Source organism: Mobula birostris, chromosome X (genome assembly GCF_030028105.1).
Source record: "Mobula birostris isolate sMobBir1 chromosome X, sMobBir1.hap1, whole genome shotgun sequence".
NCBI classification, from domain to species: Eukaryota; Metazoa; Chordata; class Chondrichthyes; order Myliobatiformes; family Myliobatidae; genus Mobula; species Mobula birostris.
Genome location: NC_092402.1, coordinates 58,690,840 through 58,709,376, shown reverse-complemented (window position 1 = coordinate 58,709,376; position 18,537 = coordinate 58,690,840). Strand labels below are relative to the sequence as shown.

The 18,537-nt window shown below is 44.7% G+C and overlaps 1 protein-coding gene across 7 annotated transcripts in view; it reads right to left on the bottom strand.

Moving 5' to 3' along the window:
• Positions 1 to 2,754: 2,754 nt before the first annotated feature.
• Positions 2,755 to 18,537, bottom strand: part of stac3 (SH3 and cysteine rich domain 3) — an 82,408-nt gene continuing 66,625 nt past the window's right edge. For 6 of the 7 annotated variants that reach the window (XM_072248856.1, XM_072248859.1, XM_072248858.1 and 3 more), the window contains 2 exons: positions 14,972 to 15,109; positions 2,755 to 9,406 (listed from right to left, as the gene is read on the bottom strand). In XM_072248856.1, coding sequence (XP_072104957.1) covers positions 9,308 to 9,406; positions 14,972 to 15,109 — 237 coding nt within the window. In that variant the 3' untranslated portion in view covers positions 2,755 to 9,307. The remainder of the gene's footprint in view (positions 9,407 to 14,971; positions 15,110 to 18,537) is intronic. The other variant, XM_072248862.1, reaches the window with a different exon arrangement.

The window sequence follows — 18,537 nt, the reverse complement described above, 5'->3', positions numbered from 1 at the left end:
ATCCCTTCTTCTTCTATTCTCCACTCTGGCTTCCTACCTCTTCTCACCTGTCTATCACCACCCCCGGTGCCCTTCCTCTTTCCTGTGGTTCACTCACCTCTCCTATCAGATTCCTTTATACCCAGCCCTTTACCTTTCCCACCCTCCTGGCTTCACCTGTCACCTTCTAGCTATCTTCATTCTCCACCCCCTACCTTTTTATTCTAGTGTCTTCCCTCTTCCTTTTCAGACCTGAAGATGGTCTTGGCCTGAAATGTCAACTGTTTGTTCATTTCCATTTCAGTTCCTCCAGCATTTTGTCTATATTGTCATAGAAGTTGGAACATCATATTGCAGTTGCACAGGATGTTGGCGAGGCCACCCTTAGAGTACTGTGCTCAGTTGTGGTCACCATGCTAGAGGAAAGATGTTATTAAGCTGGAGAGAATGCAGAGGAGATTCACAAGGATGCCACAAAATGAGGGCCTGAGTCATAGGAAGAAGTTGAGCAAGCTAGGACTTTTTCCCTTGGAGACTGAGAAGTGAATAAAATCGTGAGGGGTCTTTTTCCCAGGGTTTGGGAATCAAGAACTAGAGGGCATGGGTTTAAGGTGAGGGGAAAATAGGAATCTGAGGGGTAATTTTTTTTTACACAGAGTATTTGGAACAAGCTGCCAGAGAAAGCGGTTGGGGCAGGTACATTAACAACATTTAAAGTACACTTGGACAGGTATATTGATGGGGAAGGTTTAGAGGGATATGGGTCAAAACATTGACAAATGGAGACTAGCTTGGATGGGCATCTTGGTTGGCATGGACCAGTTGGGCTGAAGGGCCTGTTTCAATGCTGTATGACTTTATGACTCTAAGAACTGCTCTGATCACTGACACACTATCTCTTTATCAGTCTCTTTGGTATCAGTGCCACCTATTGCTCTAACTACCAATTCCATTGCATGTATTCAATACTGCGTGTTAGATCGACAGGGAATCAAAATCAAAATGAATGATAGAGCAGGTTTTTGGGGCTGAGTGACCTACTCTCATTCCTTACATTCGAAGTGCGGAGTCAATTGTACTACCTATAAGGAGAGGTTGGATAAACTTGGGAATGTTTTCTTTGGAGTGTTAGAGGTTGACTGGAGATCTGATGGAAGTAATTTGAGAGGTCTAGATAGTGTAGACGGTCAAAGTATTTTTCCAAAGGTTGGAAATGTTGAATACTAAAGGACTTGCACTTAGAGTGAGAGGGGTAAGTTTAAAGGAGATGTGTGGGCATGCTTTTTCATACAGAGTGGTAGGTGCACAATACGGGTGGTGGTGGAGGCAGATTCAATCGCGGTGTGTAAGACAGACACACGAATATGCAGGCAATGGAGGGCGATGGATGATCTGTAGGCAGAAGGGATTTAGTTTAATTTGGCGTTGTGTTCAGTGCAGACATTGTGGGCCAAAGGGCCTGATCTTGAGCTGGACTGTTCTGTGTTCAGTTCTATGGATCGTGTACAGGCAGAACTGCCTCTCTGGCCTTCCATTGCCTCTGTTGCTCTTGTCCAAGCTCAGCCGCAGATTCACCGTCCCGTGAGCCTCCCGAGCAGCTGCCACAATCAGCCGTGTCGCTTGCGGAGAAAGCCTTCTTGTGAACACAGCGGCTCAGAGACGAAACTGCGGAACGCCGACGGGTTTGTGGTTCCAGGATTTAGCAAAGACTGCAGAGAATGATTTAAACATACACGGCTGAGTGACAGGCACATCTGCAGCCGTCGTTATTCCAGTCCAAGCAGGTCACACCAGGAGGGAGTCCAATCAAAGCCCAGCGGCTCTGGTTTCATGAGACAAGAGTCTCCAAACTGTTCTAAGTCAGGCCCCCAGCACATCCAACCAACCAGTCGCAGCAATCCCGCATCTGTGTTAGCCAGAGAGGCTGAGAGGGGCAAGGACATTTTCTCACCCCCACCTCCAGTGGCAGGAGGTGAGGGTGAGAAGGTGTGGGTGGATGGGGAAGAGAGGGATGAGGAGGCATAAAAGAAGGCGGCTCGAGAGAGAGAGAGAGAGAGAGTGTGGAAAAGAGAGCAGGACAAAAACAAAGGGATGAGAAGGGTACAAGAGGGAAGGGGGGCAGAAGGGCGAGATAGAAGTGCCAGTGAGGGTGTGTCAAAAGTAGAGATGAAAGATTAGATCAGATTATGAGGACACGCAGTCCTCTTTTATTGTCATTTAGTAATGCATGCACTAAGAAATGATACAGTGTTTTTCCAGAATGATATCACGGAAACACATGACAAACTGACTTAAAAACTAACAAAAACCACATAATTATAACATATAGTTATAACAGTGCAAAGCAATACCGTAATTTGATAAAGAACAGACCATGGCACAGTAAAAGTCTCAAAGTCTCTCGAAAGTCCCATCATCTCACGCAGACGGTAAACCTCCAGCGCCGCCAACTTGCCGATGCAGCATCCTGGCAGCATCCGACCACAGTCCGACTCCGAGCCTATCCAAAAACTCCGAGCCTCCAACCAGCTCTCCGACACCGAGCACCGAGCGCTTCGACCCCGGCCCCGACAACAGGCAACAGGCAAAGCCGAGGATTTGGGGCCTTTGTCTCCGGAGGTTCTCGATCGCACAGTAGCAGCAGCAGCAAAGCTGGCATTTCAGGAGTTACTTCAGGTGTTCCTGAAAAGAAGGGGTAATGTGAGGGGAAGGGACAAAAGATGGGAAAGACACTCTAGAAACCTGTCACCTCCTGCTTACTCAACACCTTTGGAATCCACTGCAGACTTCTGAACTAAAGGGTCATGATATGTTGTGGTAATTTTATTGGTTACTGGTCAATGGGGAGTTATGGGAATGGGAGGGAAGGAGAGGGAGGGAAAGGAAAGGAGAGAGAAAGGGAGAGAGTGGGGAAGGGAGAGGCACAAGGGGAAGGAAATGCAGAGAGGGAAAGGAGAGGTAGAAGAGGACAGGAAGGAGATGGGGTGGGGAATGACATAAGATAGGAAGAGGGGAGGAGAGGGGGAAAGTGGGAGAGAGGAGAATGGAGAGGGTAATGTGGAAGGGGAGAGGGAGGAAGGGAATGAGATAGAAGGGTAAGAGTAAGGAGCAGAAGAAATGGGGCAGAAAGGCAGAGGGAGAAGGGGAAGGGGGAAGGAGAGAGCAGAGGGGAAAATGGGAGGGAAGGGAGATCAAGGAAGGGGAGGGGAGAGAGAGAGTGAAATGCAGAGGGGGAGATACAAGGTCAGTAAAAGATGGGGAAAACTCTAGAAATCGGTCCCTTTCTGCCTATTCACGTGCCTGCAGTCAGTGTTACCTGCACCAAGCTGTTACCAGTTTGTCAGGCTGATAAATCCAGTTTCTTCTTCCTGCAGACCAGCCTTCCTTCGACCATTTTCCTCACCACCAATTGCCTCCCACCATCTCTACAAATAAACAGAATTCACTGGTGACACTGACAGATCCCTACATAAGAAATAGGAGTAGGAGTTGACTATCTTGCTCATTGATCCCACTCTGTCATTCAATAAGATGATGGCTGATCTGGCAATCAACTCAACATCATCTACCTGACTTTTCCCCATAACCCTACTATCTAATAATCGATATAACTGTGCCTTAAATATATGTTTGTATTTAATGATGTAGCCTTTACTGCTTACCTGGGCAGAAAATTCCACAGATCCACTGCTCTCTGGGAAAAGTATTTCCTCCTCATCTCTAACCAAAATCTACTTCTCCAAATTTGAATCTATGTCCCCTAATTCTAGTCTCAGTTACAAATGGGAACAGCATTCTGGCCTCTATCTGATCTATCCCTTTCATAATTTTGCATGTTTCTATAAAATCCCCTCTCCTTCTTCTGAATTCCAGTGAGTATGGTCCCAGACGACTCAATTTCTCCTCATAGGCTAACCACCTCATCTCCAGAATCAATCTAGTGAACCTCCTCTGCACCGCCTCCAAAGTCAATGTACACTCAGTGGCCATTTTATTAGTTACCTCCTGTACCTAATAAAGTGGACAGGGACTGAACATTCATGGGCTTCTGCTGCTGTAGCCCATCCACTTCAAGGTTTGACATGTTGTGCTTTCAGGGATGCTCTTCTGCGCACCAAGGTTGTATTGGGGGGTTAGTTTAGTTACTGTCATCTTCCTGTCAGCTTGAACCAGTCTGGCCATTCTCCTCTGACCTCTCTCATTAACAAGGCATTTTCACTCACAGAGCTGCCGCTCGCTGGATGCTTTTTTTTTGCTTTCCACACCATCCTCTGAAAACCCTAGAGACTACTGTGCGTGAAAATCCCAGCAGATCAGCAGTTTCTGATCAGTTTCCCATCTGCCACCAACAATCATTCCATGGTCAAAGTCACTTAGATCACATTTGTTCTCCATTCTGAGGTTTGGTCTGAACAGCAACTGAACCTTTTGACCATGTCTGCGTGCTTTTACGCATTGAGTTGCTGCCCCATGATTGTCTGGTATACAGGTGTACCCAATAAAGTGGCCACTGGAGTATATCTTTCCTCAAGTAAGGAGATCAGATCTGCATGCAGTACTCCAGGTGTGGCCTTACCAGTACCCTGTACAGTTGCAGCATAACTTCTCTGCCTTTAAATTCAATCCCTCTAGCAATGAAGGCCAATTTGCTTCTTGATAACATGTTGCACCTGCAAAACAACCTTTTGCAATTCATGCACTAGCACTCAAGTCCCTCTGCACAGCAGCGTGCTGCAATCTTTCACCATTTAATTAATTATCTGATCTTCCACATTTCCCTCTAAAGAGAATAACCTCACATTAACCAACATTGTACTCCATCTGCCAGACCCTCGTCCACTCACTTATCTATATCTCTCTGCGGACTCTATGCATTCTCTGCACAATTTTCTTTTCCACTCAGTTTAGTGTCATCGGCAAACTTAGATTTGCTACACTCGGCCCCCCCTTCCAGATTGTTAATGTATATCATAAAAAGTTGCTGCAACTGTAACACTACTGTATGTTCTGCATTCTGTTATTGATTTTCCCTTGTACTACCTCAGGGTAGTTATGCTTTGAACAGATCTGTATGGACAGCATGAAAAACAAAGTACATATGACAATAATAGGCTAATTATTAAGATACTAAGGATCTAAAGATCCCTCAAAGTTGCCACACAGTTATTAGGGTGGTTAAGAAAGCATATGGTGTGCTGGCTTTCATTAGTTGGAGGAATTAAGTCCAAGAGCCACAAGGTTATGTTGCAGCTCTATAAAACCTTGGATAGCCCACACTTGGAATATTGTGTTCACTTCTGGTCGCCTCATTATAGGAAGGATGTGGAAGCTTTGGAGAAGGTGAAGAGGAGATTTACTGGGATGCTGCCTGGACGAGAGAGCATGTCTTATAAGGACAGGTTGAGTGAGCTATGGGGGAGGGAGAATGCCAGAAGAAAGTTTTTTTTTACACTGTGAGTGGTGGGTGCGTGGAACACCCTGTCAGGGGTGGCAGTAGAGGTAGATACATTAGGGACATTTAAGAAACTCTTAGAAAGGCACATAGATAATAGAAAAGTGTATGTAGGAGGGAAGGTTAGATTGATCTTAGAGCAGGTTAAAGGGTTGGCACAGCATTGTTCTATGTTCTAATGGCTGTCTATTATATCTATGCATCTCATGATTTTATAAACGTCTCCATTACTTCAATTGGGTTTCTGTCAGTCCCCTACCAAACTAACGGCAGGCAATCAGGGGAAAATGTACCTAAACATAGAACGTTACAGCACGGTACAGACCCTTCAGCCCACACTGTTGTGTCGAGCTTTTACCCTACTCCAAGATCAGTCTAACCATTACCTCGTGTATAGCCCTCCATTTTCTATCATCCATGTGCCAATCTAAGAGTTTCCTAAGTGACTCTAATGTATCTGCCTCAACCACTGCGACCAGTTGTCCATTCAAGGCTCTGTGTAAAATACCTACCTCTGTTACTCCCCCTCCCTATACCTCCCTCCGCTCACCACTTGTATTAGCCATTGCCACCTGGGGAAAAAGGCACTGTCTCGCCACTGTCTATGCCTCTTTTCAGCTCGTACACCTCTATCAAGTCTCCTCTCATCCTCCTTCGCCCCAAAGGGAAAAACCCTACTCTGAACAGCCTGATCCTACTTCCTTGTCTACAATCAACTAAACTGAGATGGATCTCTCCTCACATCCTTGTAAGTTCCCTCACTTCAGTTGTTTTGCCAGCGTTTCTGGTTGCGGGCATCTCCTCATTCAAAGTAGGCAGAGGTCTTGCTGCCCCTAGAGTGCTGCGTTAGGGTGGTATCACTATGACTTTAGGGGAGAGCATTGGAGCTGGTAAGTGCCCTCAGGGACACTGATTTTCTGAAGCTCGGGATGTAACAAAGTGCAAGCATTGAGTTGTCGATCATAGAGTCATTTCGCATGGAAATGGGCCTTTCAGCCCAGTTTGTACAGGTCAGCCAAGGGGCCCATCTAAGCCAGTCCCATTTGCCTGCATTTGGCCCATATCCTTCTAAAGTACAGCCCAGTATGTAACATGGGAGCACTTCAAGATGTGAGTCACTATTGGTTCAGAAGTATAACAGGGAGAAATGCATGGTGTTACATGTTGGGAAGAAACAAATGTATAACCCAAGTAGCCAGAATGAATGATGTCTTTGACACAGAGAGACACAGCATGGGACCATGGAGTCACCACATTGGTATCAACATATTAATGTCATTAAAAAGAAGGCACCTCAACAGCTATATTTGATGAGGGGTTTGAGGAGACTTGATACATCACCAAAGACTCGAGCAGATTTCTACAGCTGTACCGTGGAGAGCTTCCTGACTGGTTGCATCACTGTCTGGCATGGAGTTGCTGGTGCAGAGAATCGGAAAAGGCTGCAGAGGGTTGGAAACTGAGCCAGATCCATCATGGGCACTAGCCTCCCCACCATTGAGGAAATTTCGAAAAGGTGGATGCCTCAAAAAGGCGTCATCCATCATTTAAAGACCCTCATCACCCAGGACATGCCTTCTTCTCATTGGTACCATCAGGGAGGAGGTACAGGAACCTGAAGACACACACTCAACATTTTAGGTACTGCATCTTCCCCTTCGCCATCAGATTTCTGAATGGACAATGAACCCATGAACACTACATCACTATTTTGCTCCCTTTCTGCACTACTTGTTTAATTTTAATAAACCCGACTCTGACTTACTTTGAATATTGAACCACTCAATCAAAGACTACCTAAGAAGGCCACTTGGCTCATTGAACACATGCCAACACCTTGAAAGAGTTAACCAGCTACTGCCAGCACTCTTGGTCCTTTCCTGTAAATCTCCATATGCTGAACGGAGCTCACCCAGTTACAGAACTGTCTGCAATTTGGTTTGCACATTCCCATTGAGTGAGATGTAGGGAGAAGGAACAAGACTAGCCTGGACTGTAAAGGGATTGGACTACTAAATTCTCTTTGGGAAGAAGATGGACATTACTGAGGTACAAAATGGGATAGAAGAAGTCAATATTACTTCAAGGGGTGTGGTAGTGCAGCAGTTAAATTAAACGACTAACAACAGAATCCTGGCTTGTTGATCTTGATGCATAAGTTCGAATCTAACACAGTACCTAGGGAATTTAAATCCAAGTAATTTAATATACCTGGAATTTTTAAAATAACAGTAAAAAATTTTTTAAGTAACAGTAACTATGAAGCCACAGGATTGTTGTTAAAAACCCATCTGGATCACTAATGATACTTAGCCAAGGAAACCTGACACTTTTACCCTGGCCGGCCCATAACTTGACTCCAGACCCACCACGCATAGTTACCCACCTCCTGCCTCCCCTTCAGGCCAGGGGCAGTTATGGATGTGTGAAAAATGCTGGCGTGCCAGTGACAATCACACTTTGCACTATGAGCATGAACAGAAAGAGCCAAGTCGAACCCTCAGGGATCGGGGATGTATATTTAAATTGGACGCAGCTAAAAATAAAGCTTCTATCACAGCAAGAGTGAAATGTTTCAGCTTCAAAAATTGTTGCAGCTGACAGACTTGACAAAAAAAGCAGTAAAGTAAGGAAACATTATTGGTGGTAGCTGCAGTAATTAGTTAATGACAGCAAATGTGTTCAAAGATCTCTCACACACACTAATGCACACATATATATACACAACACACACACTAATGTGCATACATACTGTACATATCCAACACACACACTCACAAAAATTCACAGAGAGCTCTGAATAGTCACACTCCTCCCTCACTATATTCCTGATCTGCCTCTAGATCCCTATCGACTCCTTCACAGAAATAGCTCATAATAAAATATGCTTAGGCTAGTCATGCCTTCGTATCTATTTACTTCAATGTGTCATTCAATCAATGGCCTGTACTAAAAGCTCGAAAATGGGCTCATTGAGGTCCTCACAACTGATCGGTGCGACAGATAAATACTCAACCCATGCAGCAGAGCATCACTGCTGTCAAAGCAATAATTACAGCACTCTCTCCTCATTTTCTTTCAGGAAACATATTTGAAGGGCAAGGGGAGAAAAAACTCTACTCTGGCTTTTGCAGTTAACAGTGTGAAACATTCCCACATTCTATCTGGTACCACAGCTGTCTGAGTATCAGGTTTGAGACTGGAATGTTTCCCCAGCTGAGAGTTAATGGATTGTCTAAGTGGAAATGAAACTCTTTGGGTAGAGAAAGCCCGAACAGAGTTTCCAAGAGCTTACATTGGCAGTAAAGGCTACCGACTTAGCTATGAATGAAATCTTCTGGCCCTCATTCTAGTCCTAACTCTGTTTTGGGCCCTGGCATTGTAGTTCTTTGTTTAATCACCCTTTCTGGCCTCGTCAATAAGCCATACTTGAAAAAACCATCATTTTGTCATTCTGACCATAAATACATTCCAGAAACCCTTCAAATTATGGGCATAGATTATGCAAATTTACAATCACCATTTGCCTCATAAATATTTTCATCAAAATTCTTGCAAACAGAAGCATAAATTAACACTGAAGTCTCACACAAGATGGCAAATTTGTGCTACCCTAAGTATACAAATAAAATCAGCGATTCTTCTATCTTCAAAATAAAGTTTCCCTAACACACTGAGGTATGCTTAGATCTCTGTAGCAACAGTCCTCCATTTTTGTCTAGAAGATTCACTCCCACTGGCTCAGACATAACCATGAAATATGTTTCCTCCACACGGACGAGGTGGAGACAGTTTCTTCACACGCGGAGAGGTTAGGCACTTGTGTGAATTTGGAACAGCCATCTCTAGGCTTCTTCTTCTGGCTTTTGCACATGCTCAGATCTCCTCCAGGAAGTCAACGGGGAACATTCCCACCTTCCGGCCTGTGAACACTTTGATGTAGCCGTTGACCTCCTCTCCCTTCTGCACGACAATCTGTCAGGGGTTGAATGATAGACGGGTTAGGCAGTCCCAGTTACCTGCGGTTTCAATCTTACTCTCAAACCAGTGCAGTGAATGGGAACAGTCCCAATTCCAGCCCCTCCCTTCACACGTAAGGCGCCCTCGATCTCCCACGGCACGCACGAGTGTGAGCTCAGCACTTGGACATTTGCTGTCCCAGCCTCCTGTTCAAGTAGAAGATGAGGAAACAGTTATGTGCTTTGCACCATTTTGTGAAGCTCGATTATGCATAAAGCATCTTTGGAAATAGGAACAGCCGTTATGTGCATTAAGTTTATCCCTTTCCATACATGATAACCCTCTCTTGCACTATCTCCCTCAATCGCTCTCCTTCCAGAAGTGAACTGATGCCCCTTGAATCCTTTGCTGCTTAAAGCACCCAATGGATGATGGCAGCATCGATGGAGGGAAGTGGACAGTTGACTTTTCAGGCTGAGACTCCTCATCAGGATTGGATGAAAAGTCTTGGCCTGAAACGTCGACTGTCCATTTCCCTCCATAGATGCTGCCTGACCTGTTGAATTCCTCCAGCATTTTGTGGGTGTTGCTCAAGATTTCCAGCATCTGCAGAACCTCGAGTCCACGTCATTTCCCTGCACACTCCTGACTTCCATATTCCCAACCCATGTACCCCACTGTCTGAACCTTCCGTGCACAGGTGCCTGCTTGTTCATCCTAAATCCCTCAGATCTTAGAAGGTAGAATTCTGAGCAGAGAGCAAGAGTGCACACTCCACGAGGCTGGTGAGGCGAGCCAATCAACGGCACTTGTTTCCATATCCACACTCGAAACCAGTGCAGTCTATACTCTCAACGGTACTCCATATCTGAGCTGTTTCAACTAGCTCCCCTTAAAGGGGTCAAATTGAACACTGGAGAGAGGGCGAAGGAGATGAACTGGTTTCAGGAAATGGAAAACTTCAGTTACATGGAGATTGGTAAATTGGTAAATTGGTTTATTATTGTCACATGTACTGAAATACAGTGACAACCTGCTCTGCAGTTCATCCATACAGTTCATGTCATCCTCTCAGTACATTGAGGTAGTACAAGGGAAAAACAGTAACAGAATGCAGAATAAAGTGTAACAGTTACAGAGAAAGTGCAGCACAGGTAGGCAATAAGGTGCAGGGCCGTAACAAAGTAGGTTGTGAGATCAAGAGTCCACCTTATCATAAAGGGAACCACTCAATAGTCTTATAACAGCAGGACAGGAGCTGTCCTTGACCCTGGTGGTACGTGCTTTCAGGCTTTTGTACATTCTGCATAATGGGAGGGGGGAAAAAGAGAATGTTTGGGGTGGGAGGGGTCTTTGTGTTGGCTGCTTTCCCAAGGCAGGTCTCGGACAGAGCAGTGGCCATACCAATCTGTGATGCATCCAGATATGATATTTTCTATGGTGCATCTATAAAAATTGCTGATACATTAAAGATGCTGGGGAAATAGATAAAAGTATAAAATATTTAAATAACATAAAAGAGTCATGGGAAGCTGGGGTTTTCTTCTCAGAATAGATAAGGCTGATGGGATACCAAGAGGCCCTTTTCATCATTGCTGGTGACTTTAACCAGGCCACCTTCAAGAGTATGTTACCAAAATACTGTCAGTACTTCTGCTGTTTCCACCAGGAGCCCAAACACACTTGTCCATTGCTATACAACTATCAAAGACACCCACTGAGCCATCCCTTGTCCAAACTTTGGTAATCAGACCACCAGGCTGTGCTCCATCTCTCTGCATAAAAACTGAAGCTGAAATGGGAGGATCCAGTACTGAAATCCATACAATGCTGGTCTGAGGAAATGGGTTCAGCTTCTACATGACTGCCTCGAGTCAGTAGACTGGTCCATGTTCAAAGACTCAGCAGCCAGCCTAGATGAGAATGTCATCACCATCACAGACTTTATCAGCAAGTGTGTTGAGAACTGTGTATCAAAGAGGACAACCTGGGTGGTTCTGAACCAGAAACCATGGATGAACCGGGGTAGCTGTGCTCTTCTAAAGCCTAGGTTAGCAGCATTCAAATCAGGTGACCCTGACCTTTATGAGATATCAAGATATGACCTCTGTAAAACCATCAGAGATGCTAACAGAGAGCACCAGTGCAAAATCAAGTCTCAGTCCAGCCATTAGCTGTGGTGGGGCTTACGTTCTAGATAACAGGTTACAAAATAAAGTCGGGCAGCATCACCGACAGCACCCCATCCCTTTCTGAGGAGCTTCACACATTCTGTGCATGTTCTGAACAAAAGGGGACAGATATGTCACCACCGACCCTGACAATCTCCAGTATATCTGAATCCACAGTCACCATCACGGATACAAGTTCAGTGTTGCAGAGAGTGAACCTGCAGAAAGCATCGGGCCTGCAAGATGTCCCTGGTTGTGTCCTTAGATCCAGTGTGGATCAGCCGGCAGGGGTACTGGCAGACAGTTTCAACCTCTCCATTTCAGGTTGTGCTTCCCTCCTGCTTTAAGAAGACCTTTGTCAAACCAGTACCCAGGAAAAACATGCCTTAACGACCAATGTCCGCTGGCTCTGACATCTACCATCATGCTTTGAGAAGCTGGTCATGGCACACACCAATGCCAGCTTTCCAGACGATCTTGACCCACTGCAATATGCTTACTACTGAAACAGGTCTATGGTGGACACCATCTCCTAGCCCTACATTCATCGCTGGGGCATCTGGACAGCAAAGACACCTACATCAGACTGCTATTTATTGACTACAATTTTGCCTTCAACACTATTATTCTAAGCAAACTTATTATCAAACTCTGGACCCTGGGGGATAATGCAACAGGATCCTTGACTTTCTGACCAACAGATCACAATCAGTAAGGATATCTACACCCTGATTACTCGAAACACCAGTGCTCTAAACGCCCGCTCTACTCCCTGTACACTCATGATTGCATAGACTGGACTGACTCAGAATTAGAATAAGAATCAGGTTTAATATCAGAGGCATATGTCATGATATTTAGGAAGAGGCACAGTCGACGTTTCGGGCTGAGACCCTTCGTCAGGGCTGACAAAGGGTCTCGGCCCGAAACGTCGACTGTACCTCTTCCTAGAGATGCTGCCTGGCCTGCTGCGTTCACCAGCAACTTTGATGTGTGTTGCTTGAATTTCCAGCACCTGCAGAATTCCTCGTGTCATGATATTTGTTGTTTTGCTGCAGCAGTAGATTGCAATGCATAAGAGAAAAACTATCAATTACAATAAGAAATATATATTGAAAAATTAAATAAATAGTGTAAAAGGAGAGCAAAAATAAAAGCAGTGAGGCAGTTTACAAGTTTGCCAACCATACCACCATAATAGGCTGCATCACAGGTACTGGTGAGTCAGAGTACAGGAAGGAGATACAGACCTGAGTGACATGATGTCATGACAACATTTCCCTCAATGTCAACAACACAAAGGAGCTGGTCGTTGACTTCAGAAAGTGGGGTGGTGTACATGCTCCTGTCAACGTAAACAGTGTTGAGGTTGAGAGTTTCAAGTTCTATGGGTGTGAACATCACCGATAGCCTGTCCTGGTCAAACCACAGTGATGTCACGGCCAAGAACACTCACCAATGTCTCTACTTGCTGAGGAGGCTAAAGACATTTGGTATGTCCGTTGACGCTTATAAATTTTTATCGATACATTGTAGAAAGCATTGTCTGGAAGCATAACAGCTTGGGATAGCAACTGCACTGCACATGACCGCAAGAAACCGCAGAAAGTTGTGGACACAGCTCAGCACATCATAGGGCTCGATGGATCCTGGTTTATATTTCTTGCTGCCTCAGTAAAGCAGCCAACATAATCAGATCCCTATCCACCTTGGACATTCTCTCTTCCTCCCCCTCCCATCGGGCAGAAGATACAAAAGCCCGTATCGCCAGGCTCAAGGATAGCTTCTATCCCACTGTTATCAGTCTCAGATCTCCTGTACGATAAGGTGGACCCTTGGCACCACAATCTACCTCAGTATGATCTTGCACTTTATCACTCATCTGCACTACACTTCATTTTGCATTGTTATTGTTTTACCTTATTCTAGCTCAAATCACCATGTACTGATTTGATCTGCACGAACAGTCTGCAAAACAAGCTTTTCACTGTATCTTGGTATATGTGACGATAATAATCCAATACCAAAATTCAACGGAAGCATGCCATATCATAAAAGTTTTTTAAAAAAATCAATTTGCAGGCCAAACCAGGACGGTAGATTTGCTCATGTTAGTGAACTGAACGGTTTTTCAATGTTATAGCTTCACGAGTTATCTTTACTGATACTAGCTTTAACTCCAGAATACTGAATGTGTAGGGAAAGGTTATGGAGCTGAAACATTTCCTTCTCGATACATGCTGCCTGACCTGCTGACAATGTCCTACTCTTATTTCTGGCTTACAGCAACCTGCATCTTGAATTTATATTTTTTATCACCATAATTTAAATTAAATGTTAGAAAAATGCAGGTGTTGCAAATCTGAAATAAAAACAAAATGCTGGAAACACTCAGCAGGTCAGGCTGCATCTGTGGAGGGAGGAACAGAGTTAATATTTCAGCCCTGTGACTCCTCGTCAAAGCTAGGCGAGTTGCAAGTTAATTTTCAGTGGGAGGGAAGGAGTGGGAGGACACAGGGAAGGTATGTGATAGGATGAGTTGATATGACTCAGTGGGGACAGTTACCAGCACAAGAAGTTTCTTGGTTTGTGTAAGGTATTGTTAATGGTGAATAGGAATTAATTTTAGATAACAGAACAGGCCAGTGAATGATGTGTAAAACAAAGGAAATACCTCTGATACGATGAGGCTGGATGGCATAAAGTGGTAGTTAATGGGCATTTAGATTCAGACTTCAACTTCATCATTAGCAAACACATTACACATAATTTGTTAAGTAACAGCCACATCAAGTGATTTATTTTCTATCTTGCCCAGGCCTGATGAAGGATCTTTGGCCTGAAACATTAACTGCTTCTCCCTTCACAGATGCTGCCTCCCCACTATTGAAGACATCTTCAAGAGGCAGTGCCTCAGGAAGGCAGCATCCATCATCAAGGACCCTCATCATCTGGGACCTGCCTCCTTCTCATTACCTCTATCAGGGAAGTACCATCAGGAACCTTAAAATCCACATTCAACATTTTATGAACAGCTTCCTCCCCTCTGCCATCAGATTTCTGAACTCGTTATGAACCCACATACACCACCTCACTATTCCTTTTTCGAACTATTTACTTTTTATTGTAATTTAGAGTAATTTGTTATGTTTGCACTGTACTGCTGCCACAAAACAACAAATTCCATGACTTACTATATGTCAATGACAACAAACCTTATTTTGATTCCATTGGTTATGCTAAGTAAGGACATTGTTAACTTCTGAACATTAACATGTTTCAGAGTTAACTGTTAACATGTTTGGGCTCACGCTCGGTGTAGAGTATGCTTGAGAAGTGTCCAATTGTACCAGGCACAGGAACAGGAGATGAAGGGCATCGGAACTGACGCACGCCCCATTTAACGCACCTGATCCTTCTTCAGGGTAATCTGGCCCATCTCCTTGTTGCCAACAAATGACCTGATGACCTTATGAACACGCTCTCCCACACGCACTCTTATGATATAGTTTGCTGGGAAGTAACCTGACTTCTCTCCAATCTTACCCTGAAATGGAAGGGTGTCCCGGTTAGAAATAAGAGAGCAGGTGTCAGTCAGTTAATCCACACTACATTCTCAGCAAGATCAGTGTATCCTCACTAAAGGATGGTGCCCTGAACTACTTACAGTGCTGTAAGTATTGTCTAGCGAAGGCTTGCATTGGACCAGTATGACTCTGTAAGCCAGCCTTCTGGATGCAGCGGACAACGTTTTATTACCATACCTGACCTAATGCACCTGAACCTAGTACAAGGGCCCCAAGTCTCTGTATGTACAGAGGTGAAATGAAACAGGCAATAAGAAGGACAGAGAAAGCATATGAGACCAAGTAATTTCTGAATATAATAGCAAAGGAAAGGCTGGGCAGGTTAGGGTCCACAAAGGTTTACTTGCGGGAGCAAGAGGACAAAGCTGTAGTTTTCTCTTTGCAGAAGGGACCCTCTACATAACTCCATTGTCCGCTCGTCCCTCCCCACTGATCTCTGCCTTGGCACTTACCCTTGCAAGCAGGACAAGTGCTACACCCGCCCCTACACCTCCTCCTTCACTACCGTTCAGAGCCCCAAACAGTCCTTCCAGGTGAGGCGACACTTCACTTGCAAGTCTGTTGGGGTCATCTGCTGCACCTCGTGATACCACTGCAGCCTCCTCTACGTTGGTGAGACCTGACATCGATTAGCGAACCGCTTTGTCGAGCATCTTTACTCCATCCACCACAGAAGGCCGGATTTCCAGTGGCCACGCATTTTAATTCTACTTCCCATTCCCATTCTGACATGTCAGATCACGGCCTTCTCTACTACCACACTGAGACTACTCTCAGGTTGGAGAAGTAAATCCTCATACTCTGCCTGGGTAGCCTCCAACCTGACGGCATGAACACCAATTTCTTGAACTTCCAGTAATTTCTCCTCCACCCTCCATTTCTTTCTCTTACCATTCCCCATTCTGGCTCTCCTCTTTCCCTTCTCCTCTTCTCACCTACCTATCACCTCCATCTGGTGCCCCTCACCTTCCATTTCTCCCATGGGCCACCCTCTTCTCCTTCAGCCCTTTACCTTTTGCACCCATCACCTCCCAGCTTAGAAAAGACAGATAAGGAGGTAAAGGTGGGGGAGGGGGCAGGGAGTTGCGCTATTAATCAGAGGCAATACACAGCCGCACTCAGAGGGGATAGAATGATGGGCTCAGCAACTGAGTGTGTACAGGTCGAACTCGAAGATAAGAAGGGTGCAATCACTCAGATTGGATTATACTATAGCCACCAAGATATTGAGGAACAGATATACAGGAATATTAGGGAAAGGTGTAAAACCAATAGAGTTGTTGTAGTGGGTGACTTTAACTTCCCTAACAAAGACAGGAGCGTCCTAACAGTAAGAGTTTTACCATAGATGAGACAGAATTTGTTAGGTGCATTCAGGAGGGCTTCTTCAAGCAACTTAACAAGAAGAGGGGTCATACTGGACTTGGTGTTTGGGAATAAACTTGGCCTGGTGAATGACCTTTCAGTGGGAGAACAGAGACCTTAAGTTTTAAGACAACTACAGTATATATAGAGATAAATATGGACCTTTCAGAAGAATATTAATTTGGAGCAGGGAGTATGGGAGTATTAGGTAGGACCTTTCAGAAGAATATTAATTTGGAGCAGGGAGTATGGGAGTATTAGGTAGGAACCAGGGAAAATTAATTGGGAACAGCTGTTCTTAGGGAGGTCCATATCTGACAAGTGGAGGGTGCTGAAAACCAACTACACAGAGTACAGTAAGAAGGGCAGAATAGCAAAGTAAGGGAACATTAGATATCAAGAAAGGTGCTGAAATTAGTCAAGAAGAAAAAGGAGATGTATGTAAGGTTGAGGAAGGTAAAATCAAATGACTCTTAAGGAGTATTTTAAAAAGATAGAAAAGAACTCAATAAGGGAATTAGAAAGATGAGAGGAGCCATGAAAATCCTTGGTAAGTAGGACTGAAGAGAATCCCAAGGCATTCTATACATGCATCAAGAGCAAGAGGATAACTAGGGAGTTGGTCGGACTGCTCACTGAGTAAGGAGGGAACATGTGCTTGGATGTGGAGGATGCAGGTGAGGTTGGAGTAGGACATGGAGGAGAGGGAGATCAGGGTGGAGCATGCTAAGTTGCTGGGGTATTTCAAGATGAGGAAGGAGGAAGGGTCTCTTATTTTAAGGTGGGTGAGTCTCCAGACCCTGATGGAATATAACTCAAGTTATTGAAAGAAGCAAGAGAAAGAGGTTTCTTGGGCATTGACCAATATTCTCGTCCTCTCAAGCCACAGGTGAAGTCCCGGAGGACTGGTACATAGCTAATGTTGTTCCATTATTCAAGAAAAGAAATAGAGATAATCCTGGAAATTATAGACTGGTGAGTGTCATGTCAGTGGTAGGGAAGTAACTGGAGGGGATTCTTATGGATAGAATTGATTAGGGACAGTCAGCATGGCTCTATATGGGGCAAGTCATTAACTTGATTTGAGTTTTCAAGCATGTGTCAGAGCTGATTTATGAAGGTAGACCTGTGGATGCTGTCCACATGGGTTTTATAAATTCCCTCATGAAGAGCTCATCCAGAAAGTCAAGAGGCATGGGTTCTACAGCGAAATGGCTGTTTGGATCCAGAATTGGTTTTCCCTGAGAAGACAGTGGGTAGTTGTCCATGGGATTTATTCTGACTGGAGGTCTGGGATTAGTGATGTTCTGCAGAAACCTGTACAGGGACCTCTGATGTCTGTGATATATATAAATCCCTGGATGAAAACGTGGATGGGTAGGTCAGTAGAATTGTAGGCAATTGGTGTTATTGTGAGTAGCGCAGAAGACTGGCAAAGGACACAGTGAGAGACAGATCAGCTGCAGACATGGATGGAGAAATGGCAGATGGAGTTTAACCCAGCCAAGTGTGAAGAGTCGCACTTTGGGAGATCAAATATAGACCATTAACAGTGTTAGTGGACAGAGGGGGTTTGGGATCCAAGCCCATAGCTCCCTGAAAGTGACTACCCCTCAGTTTGATAATGTTGTATAGAAGGTGTATAGCATGCTTGCATTTATTAGTGGAGGAACTGAGTTCAAGAGTTGGGAAATTATGTTGTAGCTTTATAAGACTCTAGTTAGGCCATTTCTGGAGTACTACATTCAGTTTGGTCACTCCCTTATAGGAAGAATGTTGAGGCTTTGGAGAGGGAGCAGATTATCAGGATGCTGCCTGGATTAGAGAGCATGTGCTCTAATGAGAGGTTGGACAAACTTGGGCTGTTTTCTCTGGAGCGGTGCAGAATGAGGGAGAGATCTGATAGAGGTTTATAAGACTAGAAAATTCAGGGATAGACAGTCAGCATCTTTTTCTCACATATCTAATGTCTAATGCCAAAAGGCATGCATTTAAGTTTGGAAGGGGCAAGTTCAAAGGAGAT